Genomic DNA, 12,027 nt, shown 5'->3' on the forward strand with positions numbered 1-12,027 from the left:
GCCTGTTGCCAACAAGGTCGAAGAGCTTTCCTCATTCTGACTGTTAGCTGGAAAATCCTATGAACTTTTATTAACAGTGCAACCAATCGTTTAATTTCTCATTGAATCAGTAGGTACTTGTAGACGATCGATGTTGGCAATACTCATATAGTCCACTCGACTACGAGATGAGACTCCGAACGCATCTTTGAATCATTCGGCGTGTATCAGTTTTTCACGTCTCCATCGTTTGTTATGAAAAATGTCGTTAAATTCGCACCATGATGGTCCAGTATAAGCACACGATAATATTTTTGTGAAGAGCACAGTTTTATCGAACGAGAATTTCACTTCGAATCGGTTTTTTTCGAACGAATGACCAGATAAATGACCGATCGTTGCAATGCGACGTTTCTATAACACAACCGGCACAGTTGGCTACGATTAAGTTGAGTCTCTCATGAAAACCAAACTCATTTGCAAGTGAGAGTCCAATTTAGGTTCAAGTAGAACATAAGATTGACGGAAACTCGGAGACTGCGGCTAACTGATGGGCCACAAGAAGGGCGAAACCGGTCGTGGGCTGTCGAAGAGTTTTCAGCAACCTTGTGAGTAGTTTCATTTATGAAGATTTTCAGTAGGTTTTCCCATTTTCGGGCCTGAAACAAGTACACAGATCACTCAGAAACCCAGTCTACAGTCGTGGCCCGAAAAAGAAGACATCAAAACATTTCAAAGTCTAAATGTTACATTATCTGCATTAGAAATAAATTGATTGGGCAAATTCAGAATATGAGAGCACTCATTGTGTAAATGGGTTGTGGTACAAAATGCCTTGTGGGGTGGTGAGTTTTGCCTCCACTTTGAGCAGCATTATTCGGCTTGATTTTTTGACGGGATGAAGTTCAGTTCATCTGTGTGGAACAAAACAATCACGAGAGTGAACGCTGGAAAAATTATTATTAGTCCAAACAAAAAAACGCATACAGTACTAATGAGAGACAGATATGTGATAAAGTTACAGGCACAGCTGTGCAGCGGACTTAAGATTTTCGGCGTGAACCGTCTTGCCCGCCCTAGAGGGCTAAGTTTCTGTCATAATTTCCTACTATCACTATCACACTGTTGAGAATGGAAAATAGCTCACAAGCTGCGTGATCTTTCTAGCTGAGGAGTGATCACCCAAGGAGTCAATCAGCTCGAGATCATATCACGTGAGTCGTGTGACTGAAGGATGAATGGTGTCATATCCCGTCCAAATGTGTGCTAAAAGCGCTGCTAATCAAACGCCCGCGGAGAGCCCAAATACAGAGATGGTCTCTGATTCAAGCTGCACCTGATCTTTATAAGCTGCGCGTCTCTGATTTCCCCCAAAAAAGTTGAAACAGTTGTGCGGTACATCTAGACTATCCAGCACACACTGGCTATGATTGAAGGGAACCTCAGTTAAAACTTCGAAGACAGTGGGCAAGACAATAGAGACAACAGATGCGGATAGCTTCTTTGGTTTGATGTTAAGTGATTAGGCATGTCCGCCATGAAGAGAACTGAACCTTACCTCGGTGTGACAGTTTGTGAGCCTCCGCGACCCATAGAGCCATACTCGCGGAGTCTCCCATTCAAGGTCCGTTAAGGATTAGAAGTCAGACCAACACAATATCCTGACCCTCCAGGTTGACAGTTTAAATATGTGTGTTGACTTGCTCCGTAAAAATTGAAGTGCGCTTTCATTCTCCGCCAAACAGCTCTGCCTCAAAGTCAGGCTTCTGAGCCAATGGCTTGAGTTGAAGAATCTAATCGTCCCCCCGTCTAGCTGCAGACGACCCAGCAGTATCCCAGTCTATGAATGCCACTCATATGAATAATCTCATGCCACATCGGTACGGCAGCAGAGCATTAGTGCTAAACTGATGTGCTGTCGATGATGATGACTGCGATGATGATGGTTGACGATGATGATGATGATGATGATGATGATAATGACGATGATGATGACGATGATGATGTTAATGAAAGAGGGATGTTCTGTTTTGACAGGCGTTTCATGATCACCGAATTACTTTCTGTGGGAATCCAGTGACTAAAGTAAATTCTAAATACAATCAAATGGATTTTGTTGAACGTTTGTTCCACCCACTACCACAAAACGAGTTTAAGCCCTCCCCTCGAGAACACAGTCGATGCAATCGATCATTCATACAAACGCATACACAAAGCTCTAGTTGAAAACACAAATGGGCATAAGTTTATTACGAATGACTATTTGAAAACCAAAGTCGCTGTTTCGGAAGAAATCGTTTCAAAACAAGGTTAATTCAGCAAAGCGCTTTCAGTAAGGGGTCAAAGTGTCAGAGACCAGTCATCCGCCACGAAGTGTAAAGATGAACGTGGCGAACTAACAGCCTCAAAGTGCCGTGATGTATCGTGATTTCAATAGAAACAACTTTCATACCCCTCCCTTGAGTAGTCATTACCCCATCTGATCGTTTAACAGATTTTCCGATCCTATTTGTATGTGGTCAGAATCATACGTAGTTTCAATGCCAGCCTTTACTCACTGATTACTTGCAAGTTTTTTTCGCTCCGCAACTCATCAAAAATTATACAGTTCAGCTGTAGTAACCTTTCGGTGCCTAGCTGCCGTGGTACATGAAAGAGGCACGAGGGCTGGGATACTTCCAGTTTGCCAAAGCCTAGACAGGGAAAGTCGAGAGGCAGAGGTCAGGTTCGAACCACGGACCTTCCGGTCAGTAAATTCGCGCTCTAACCACTTAGTTCATCTCGCCTCCTATACGATTCTCTGCCGTGTGTATGATCAAAAATATGGTAGCGAAAAGGGCTGCCAAAACGTTATCTGTGCGAGCAGAGTTGATATACAGAACGGTCGGCCCGTTCCGTCACAGATCAAAGTAAACAAAATTCAAAATGAGTCGGACTAGCAGTATTCACACACATTTCAGTCTAAAACCAGTAAAGAAAATCAGATATTTTCTTTGGGTGCCACGTGGCTATGATTAAATTGTCATTCAGTTATTTCCCCCTTCGTCTACATCACCAAGACGGTTATACTCAGATAAAACGGTACAGAGTAAGCTCAGGTTTCCAATAAATGCATGACCACTGAGATAAGATTATCAGTAGTACCAAACGTTCAGAACTGTTCTATTCTCAGACAACTCCTTTTCAAACGGAGAGTTTGCAGGTAGACCAGGTTATGATAGGCTCTCTGCAGCCAATCGCATTTGCCAACATGCAGTTCTCGCTTTCAGTCAACAACTAAAACGGTCAGTGATGAAAAAACAGCTGAGGGACTTTGAAAAAATGAGTCACAAATACCTATCTGCACACTTCAACCTTTGCCACAGTTTATCACAGTCATTGAAGTTGAGGAATTTTGACAGTGTGGTCGGACCTGTTGATGCATCTTATACTGGATCACATGAAGGTTAGAGCGAATTTATTTAACACTCCTTCTTAGGTTGATAGTGCTGCCAGAAAATGAAGCTGTTTGAATTTCGAGGGACTGAGGATGGTCAATGTTATCTAAGGACAATAACTCGATACAATATATACCTGTTGCTAATGAACAGTGTTTGATATATGGTATCGAATGAGAACAATGAGCTTTTTTATGAAACACTGCTCCTGTCATTGGTATTACATCTTCTCCCAGTTGTGTGAGGAGATTTGAAAAGTTTTCATTCGATATTTCGTCCTGTAAGTGAAGTTCATCCATACTGAAAAGCTGAAAAGCCCTTAACGGCTGTTTGATACCAAAAATCAGCAGCAGCGCGCATCCCGAGAAATCCCTGGGAGTTTTGCCCCGGCTAGTAATTTGACCGCTTAACCGTTCGGCCACGAGCGGTGTGAATCACTAACACTTCGACGACATACAGCCCCACTCATCCCTTATGCTTACGCCTTAGGTCATGTGATGAAAGTCAAGGACACCGATGCTGAAAAGCCCCCTCAGGAACCACTTGCAGGACGCGTGTCACTCCGAACCCAGTTAGGAGTAATTCAAAGCGCAAATAAGTTACCTATGCATGGCCAAAATCTGAATTAACCCACAAGTGTACGGTATGTAGTGTCACCATCCTGCCTCACACAATGTACCTCATGTGACCTGATTTTCAGGCCTTTGTGTGATAGTTTCTCGGATGAGACCAGTGGAATTTTTCACTTCTAGGCTCAGATAGTTTGCACACACTGAAGGGCTTTTGTACTTTCTACAAGAAACTGCCTAATCATCATGAATACCAACAAAATTCTCACTGAAATTCGCTTAAATATCATAAATTAGAATCTTTGTAGTGGCAGCTCCAACATTTGTTTAAGATCTGATGGGGTGGGAACAGTATGGGAATCTTCCACTTTTGTGAGGAAGTTGTTCCTGAATCCCTTGGTTATCTGCAAAATGAGGAACGAGTGAGCCGAGTTATAGACGAATTCCAACGTCGCATGTATCTTTCCCAAGCACATCTGTCCTTCTGTACTAAGTTGGTTTTATTTTTTAAGAAATTGGAAAACGGAAAATTTGGAAAGGATGACAGTCTTGGAGTTGAAATCAGCCGAATTTTGATACGGCATTCTAACCATTTGTTATCCAAAAAAAATCAGTCTACAAACTTTTGTTTTTACCCTAGCTGTGGGAATCCAGTTGCTTCAACGAAACGTACATTTACATCTCACATCACAAATTCATCCTGACCATACAGGGTTGTTCATAGCAGACAATAATGTCACATTTTTATCTCAAAAGAGAACACAGATCACCCAGTCAGGTAACTAGTGGCAAGTAGCAACTAAAACATTTCACTTTAAATAATTCTAAGAAAGCATCACCTTTTCAACAAAATTTATGGATTAGCTAATATCTTGATAACACTTATTTCTTGTTGTCTCAGTACAAACGAGGACCAAGAAATGAGTCTGGGCTCCAAGTCTTTACGGCTCGATCAGGATTCGGGTCCAACAGTTGCTGCTTTTGAATGGAACTCACCGGTGTATTTTGCGTCGCTACCACCCTGTTGATATCGATCAATTCTTCAGAGGGACTTCTGGGACGTACACATCAGCGACCTGTTGTGGATGAGAACAGAGGAGCCAAACACATTGAATCACACAATGAGGCAGAATTTAGGGAGCACCATTTCTATCGAGATGCTAATCAGAAAAATTCTCAGCATGGGATTGATATCGGACGAACTTCATCCAAAAAGCACAAGTATTGTACAAAACTTCATTTCTACGTGTATGCTCTGTCGTTAGTTAGGCCGAATGGAACAAAGCTCTGAGCTCAAACGGTCACGTGACTGAACTAACTCAAACTCAATTTGCTTGCGAATGTAGCGCATTGCTACTTGCAGAAGCCCTGACTATTTACAGCACCGAAGCAGACAAGCTTCCCCTTTTGATTTACCTGTAACTTTTGAATATGTGGAGTACAGAATATCACATTTAGAACAGAAAAAAGGTTTGTGATGGCTATTTTTAGAACATGGTTCGAGACCAAGCATCAACTAGATAGATGAAGGAACAGTGGCTGACTTGTGATACACTTGCTAATGGTTCTTTTGAAACCGTCAGCACCTGGCAACATAAAGCGGCTCTTTGATTTTTATTGTACAGACTGATTAGCAGAAAGCGTATCGAAAACAAGTCCAAGGACACATTCTAGTTTGCAGTCGTTTTCATAAACCCAGGTATCCGAGCAGTTTATAATTTTTGAGTGGCTGTCGGTAGGCCATATCATGTGCACAAACATATAATATGGAACTCGTTTCCTAGTGCCGGCACTCCAACAGGAACGCGAATTTCTTGTTATCTACGAGATTTGAGACAGATCCAACCAAACTGCAAACATTACAGTATACGAAAATTGCGACCAGTCCTAGTAAAACTAAGATCTTATGCCTCAATCACTGAAAGTTCATGACATATTTTACGGTAAAGTTCGAATGTAAAAATGAGCTTTGAATATACTCCTAAAATGCACTGTTACGTGTGCTTTACAGGTGTGGAAACAGAGCACCTTAAGCTTCTGCTTGCGCGATCAAACTATCTTAGGAAATTCTTAGAAAATTTGAAACAGCTTATCGTCATTTGGTTTCCTGAGGACTTAAATTCTACCCATTGTAACTTTTGAAAAATCAGTGATTGCTTCCCTTTCAGCAAGTCAAACAAGAAAGCCCAGATAGGAGTTCTCCCGGCCTATTGGTTAGGAAAAAGCCCAATTGTTACATGAGTTTGTGCCAGAACTGCTGGAACCTTCGTGGCATTATTCAAGACTCTTTCCGATTGGCCAAATTGTCAAAGGCATTCGTGATTGGTTTGTTGACCGGGGTCTGTCACAGGGACAGCTTTCAGACATTTTGCTCATTATATTTTTCCCGGATCGTTTTTGTATCGGGTTTCAGGCTTTTAAACACTGCAGACTCTATGAGCTAATACAATAACGTGAGGTTTTGCAACAAAACAAAACAAAAAAAACAGAAAATTCCAAGGTGCCACACGATCTTGGGTGTCACATGAGCACAGGTGTTCGGCGTAGTTCTGGTTGACGATTCGCCAAGTGTTTATTCGTTGAATCTTTCTGGATCAACGCACAGAAGCCTCTGGCTGGTACGGTTCAATGCATCCCAAAGGATGCCATCCATTTATCTCTTCTGTGCCATTTCCGTAAGCAAATCCCTTCTAAGCCTTAGGAAGGAGATATCAGGCTGGTAACTAATGGAATCTAATTACTTTCATCAAAAACAGTAGAGGTAAATTGATTCTTCACACGTTCACACTCCAGAATGTTTACTCTACATGCTCGACTTCTTTTGGGCTGCGCAAAAGAGATAAGAGGACATCTGAAATTGCACACATGGTCAGAAGAACGTACACGACTTTCCAGTTCCCGCTTTCGAGCCTCCATGTAGGCAATGTGTGCGCGTACTCGACAAATAACATTGATCAGACAAACGGCCGTCACTCCGATTGGAATGCTCAGGGCGATACACACCATAGCTGTCACTGCTAACCAACTGAAATGGAAGAAGTAAAACAGTTATTTTTTTATCAAAAAATGTGTCGCCGGCTCTCGCAAACGTCAATTTACAACCTAACTTTTGATTAGTGGTGATCAAGTGATTTACATGACTAGAGAAACGGATAGTTAATCAAATTGGTGGTGCACTTTGCACCCAGAAGAGGCTGTTTTGGATACCAAAAGACATGTACTTTACCGGGGAGTTCTGCATTGGAAAGCGTGAGTTCGTCAATAAATGAAACCAGCCTCTCACCTTGAACTTCGCGGTTATTTTGTAGAATCGTTCTGTTTTTCCCCGTGTGTGAATGTCAAAATAACGGAACGTAGTGCAACTACTATCGGAATTTGTGCTGAGGCATCATCATGGCAGATCCTCCCTCCACTTCTTGAGAGGGACAACTGAAACGAACTCACATCTGTTCGTCATTCACCGTGTAAAATGAACTCTGCTTCTTGGGAAATACCTTACTCTAGAACTCATTGCAAGCGAATTCGCTGACTGCTCAAGCCTTGTGCGGCGAGATGGTGATTTTTAGGGTTGAATGTCTAAACGATTAGCTGAAGGATCCCGGTAAGCCCGACGTCCCCGCAACGTTAATAACAAGAACTTCCGTGCAGAGAGCACACGTAGGCAAATTCGGCACAACAGCGTCATACACAATCTTCTTCGATAAGGCGAACACTCCCATATATCAACAATACATTGTAGGGGCCTTAGTTCCCCTTACAAGTAGCTGCTTCATACTAATAAACCCCTTGGTTCACTTGGTTTCTGAGAACTTATAACTTGCAAACTCTGTACAGTATAAGACGTATAATCTGTACCGTCCATTTTTCAGGACTACTATCCACCTACGGATAACCAGTAAAGATCAGACTTCCACTGTCCAACGGATACCGTTATGAAGAGGAACTTACACGAGCTAAACTGAAGTACCTTGATAGGTCTTCAGAGAATCCGTCACACATAAATACACCCAAGCACCTATCTGCGGTTTTGTTAGCGCTTGGATACTTCAGACAGCTAGAGTGTTGGACTGAATAACCCTATGGCACATAGCAAAGGTGGCAACGAGCCGGATTGCAAATGCTTCAGGTGGCTACTGAAGTACAGTATTCTGTCTTTTTTCACTTTTCTCTTAGCTGTACCGCACTCTTTCTCCTGTGTGTTCTACAAAGTGTTTTATGGAGCTCCACGTGAACACAGCTTATAGAGCACTACATACGTAAACACATGAACACGAATGCGTGAGTTAGTATGACTAGTCTGTCAGTCCACTCATTTCGAGTATGACTCACTCCGAGACCCCGCTATTGATCGATCTTACTTTATCGATCGTAGCTTGTCGTATATATGTTTGGCTGCTGAGTGCGTGCAATAAAGCCCAGAGTGGAAAACTGTTTCTTTGGAAGTGAGATCTTGGAAACCAGATTATATATTGCATACATACATATATTGCTTACATTTGTATAAACTTCAGTCTTTTCTTAGCAAACAGTAAGCCCAGCATTTCTTGTTATGTTTGGTATTTTGGTAAGCCCAATACATGTGTCTGGCATATTGAACTTAAATCCTCTAAGGAAGTTGTACATTTGGAAACAGAGGAGGAACACTGAGGAATAAGACCGATCAATACGATTTCTTTAAACAGCTGGCGCAGTTTCCGAATTCCCGATTAGGTATTCGTCAAGCAGTGTGTTCTAGCTGTGAGCGTGCGTGAGCTCCAACACTCATCATTATTTAACTTCATATTATTCTATCAACTGGATATCAGCTATCACCCACTAAACTTGATAATAGGGATTTAGGTTGCCTTTAATTCAAGTAGTATTACATGTTGAAAAAAAGGGGCCTGTTTGAAAAGTGGTATTAATTAAAGAGACAGATAATAATGTCCGTGGTACTTCACCTACTGATGGAACGAAAAAATCTTCGCTGCGGAGTTATTTATTATAAAATGCCAACTGAACAGTTGGCATTGGACAGGGAACTGCAAAAACTGAATGTCCATCTTCTTGAACGCGCCTACCTGAAGTTTCCTGGATATTCATTGACTGTTACTCAAATGCAAGCAAGTGCTACGAAGCGACTTCACGAATTCCGTAATGGATCTCATTTTTCAAGAGACGCCAAGCAGACTTACGATAACACATACTAATCGCATAACCCCCATCAGTGGTATTACCGTTACATTGATACTACATAAATCGGTCGTACACGCTTGCTCAGGTGGCGCAACATCCATGACGCAGACGAGCAAGCGTGGTAGTTTGTCGGCAGCGTACAACCAAAGTTCTGTTGTTTTTGCACAAACAAAGGCAAAAGCTTAATATTCAAGTATCTGTAGTATGAAATTTCGAAACTGGATGGAAGGTAACACAAAGTGAGGGAAGTCAAATGCACATTTCGTGATTCCAGGACAAAGATCCCTCCACGTTCAGCGAAGACGGTCTTTATGGGAAATTAAGGATTTCAACTTGAATATCGTCCTGAGACTAAAATGTACATGCAAGCGTCAGAGATGGCGCTTTGTTGGAAAGCAGTCACACTACACCGGCCGGAGAATGAAGAGGCGTAGTGAGGACATATCATTAACCTAAGCAATCGGAAATTGGAAGGTCAACTAAGGCCATTGTTTATTATGCCGAAAGCTCGTTCCAGGATTTTACTGGGTCGACCAGAGAGACCGATCCCACCGAGCAATAAAGGCTAGCTGAACAGTGGAATTTCGGAACAAACAAACACCACCTTCAGTGGCTGTGGATAATTTAGAGAAGGCACAATCTCGGATACGGAATGCTGTGGTGTAGTCCTGCTGATCGACCGAAGGCACAAACTGGGCGTGCCGTGGATAGTCGTGTGTGGTCAAGTTTAGTGGGCAGTATGTCGTGGAATGAAGTTTTTCCAGGGCTATTAGCTCAGCTGGCCGGTGAAAGTTTTGGCTTTTAGTTGACAGGTGGCTAGAGTTCGACCAATTCACATCTCAGTAAAATATGGAATACCCCTAAAAGTGTAGTACATCGGAACAAACGGAGACATTAAAGATGGTTTCTTAGTGCCGGTGTGCTCATATGTGCAGCTTATCACATCAATCTAAAGATATCTGAGGTGCATGAATACAGAGTTCACCTCCACCAAGCTCTCAAGACAAATGATGGGTCGAAATTGTGCTGACTGGAAGTTATATGAATTTCTGAACTCAGCACAACCGTGGTGGATTTAGAAATGACAAGAACGTTTGTACAAATGGCAGTCAAACCACAGTATGCAACTCCAAACTCTATTAATTTTAAACTAAGAAACTGCTGTATCGTTACTAAAATAATCAATATACGCTGGGAAACCGAGCGGTTTTCAGTCTGTTAACCATACAACGCATCTACCAAAGAAATGAGGGTGGAGAACTTACTAGTACTCATCCTTGTAATAAAGTGAGTGCCAATAAGCTAGTTTCAAACATATTCCCGTAACGATGAGAATAATGGCGATTGAGCTGGTGATGACCGCAGCTACCAATGTTTGGCGAACGGAAGGCTTTTGTTGTTTTGGTTTCTGGTAGATGGACGGATCCAGTACGGTAAAGTTAGACTGTTCCTTCTTCATTCTCTGCTGGAGAGTATCGCCGTACTCTACTCATCGGTTTATCCAACTGATTTTCGTGCCTGTTTCCGGTTTAGTGGTTGCCAATAGGAACCGTCGTGTTGACAAAATGTCGGACGGTGATTGGTCCAGGGGACGAGCGTGTCGTAGCTGCGCGATGCGTGTACTGGAAATGCAGCCAATCAGCGAGCAGATCAACAGACTTCACTTCGAGTGATGTCGGGCGCCGTGACTGGTCATACGTGCAGTCAGAGAGGATTTGAACGGAATTTGCGAACTGCACTCACTTTCACGCTAGGCAGTCAGAGAGGATTTGAACGGAATTTGCAAACTGCACTCACTCTCACACCAGTTTGTTTTTAACGAGAGACTCAACTAAATCTCAACTAAATCTTCCACTGAATGGGCTGCACAAAAGCCGTCTCCCTTCCAGTTGGTGTGATAATCCATACACCTCAGCATATTTTCCTGAGGGTTGACGGAAACTGGAGCATGGGTTGATGTGATTTTAACTCCGTAGATGTATGACTAGTTGCCGATACTTGCTACTTCAGACACGTTTTTAAAGGTTACGCAAACAATGTTTGTCTTTTACATTCATCCTATATACCATCTGTGTGTCTTTCATACCTGCCTTTTAGCTCCCATCACTCGTTTATTATGGGGGTGGAAAAAAGCTTAGATGTAGCAAACTTACCAATACACTATTTCATTATCATTCATCAGTGTGTTTGATGAATTCCGGTGCTCTGTCCTGTGGTTTTGGATCGATAAACAGTGCGTTTTTTAAGACAGATTTGTTGGTAAACCAAAATTGGTTGCAAACCCTGTTGTCATACGCTGCCGTCTGTCCCGAGAATTTGCTTATAAAGTACATTGAAAGCAAATTACGGAGCTCCAGTTAATGCGCTGAACATGTGATCGTCAAATTGGTACTGGATAGACCTTTGTAGTTTAGAAGTGCTCTCGTGCAATTGTGAGTGCCATACTCTGTAACCCCCATATGATCTTTGAATTCTGCAGATTAAAACTTTACTTTCAGCCCAGTACAAAAACATACAACGACCAATTTATTCTGGAAAAACAGGTTTTCAAGATACAAAAAAAGATACAAGATAAAAGCATCATACACGAGAGATTCAGCTGAATTTCAGGTTAATCTCCCTTCAAAACCAAGTTGATAAGCACATGAGTGTATTTTGCTGATTTCATGCAGCTCTGTTCAAGTAGAATACAAGGTTGGCGGAAACTTGGGAACTGAGCCTAGCATTTGGGCCCCAAGAAGGCAGAAACCGGCCGTGGGCTGTCGAAGAGTTTCCAACAACTTTATGAGTAGTGCGTTACGTCTATACATGTATCGCGATATCTGGAATATCGTACAAATTGATACATGAGTCGGCCTGTTGCAGCA

The 12,027-nt window shown here is 42.3% G+C and overlaps 1 protein-coding gene across 1 annotated transcript; it reads right to left on the reverse strand.

Moving 5' to 3' along the window:
• Positions 1-715: 715 nt before the first annotated feature.
• On the reverse strand, positions 716-10,677 carry T265_08751 (hypothetical protein; the record flags this gene model as incomplete). Its single annotated transcript, XM_009174640.1, has 4 exons — positions 716-893; positions 4,982-5,061; positions 6,869-7,010; positions 10,426-10,677. 3 exons carry the CDS (start codon positions 10,617-10,619, stop codon positions 5,020-5,022), a joined length of 378 nt encoding a protein of 125 aa, XP_009172904.1.
• Between the last annotated feature and the right edge of the window lie 1,350 nt (positions 10,678-12,027).

Source organism: Opisthorchis viverrini (genome assembly GCF_000715545.1).
Source record: "Opisthorchis viverrini unplaced genomic scaffold opera_v5_232, whole genome shotgun sequence".
Taxonomy (NCBI): Eukaryota; Metazoa; Platyhelminthes; class Trematoda; order Opisthorchiida; family Opisthorchiidae; genus Opisthorchis; species Opisthorchis viverrini.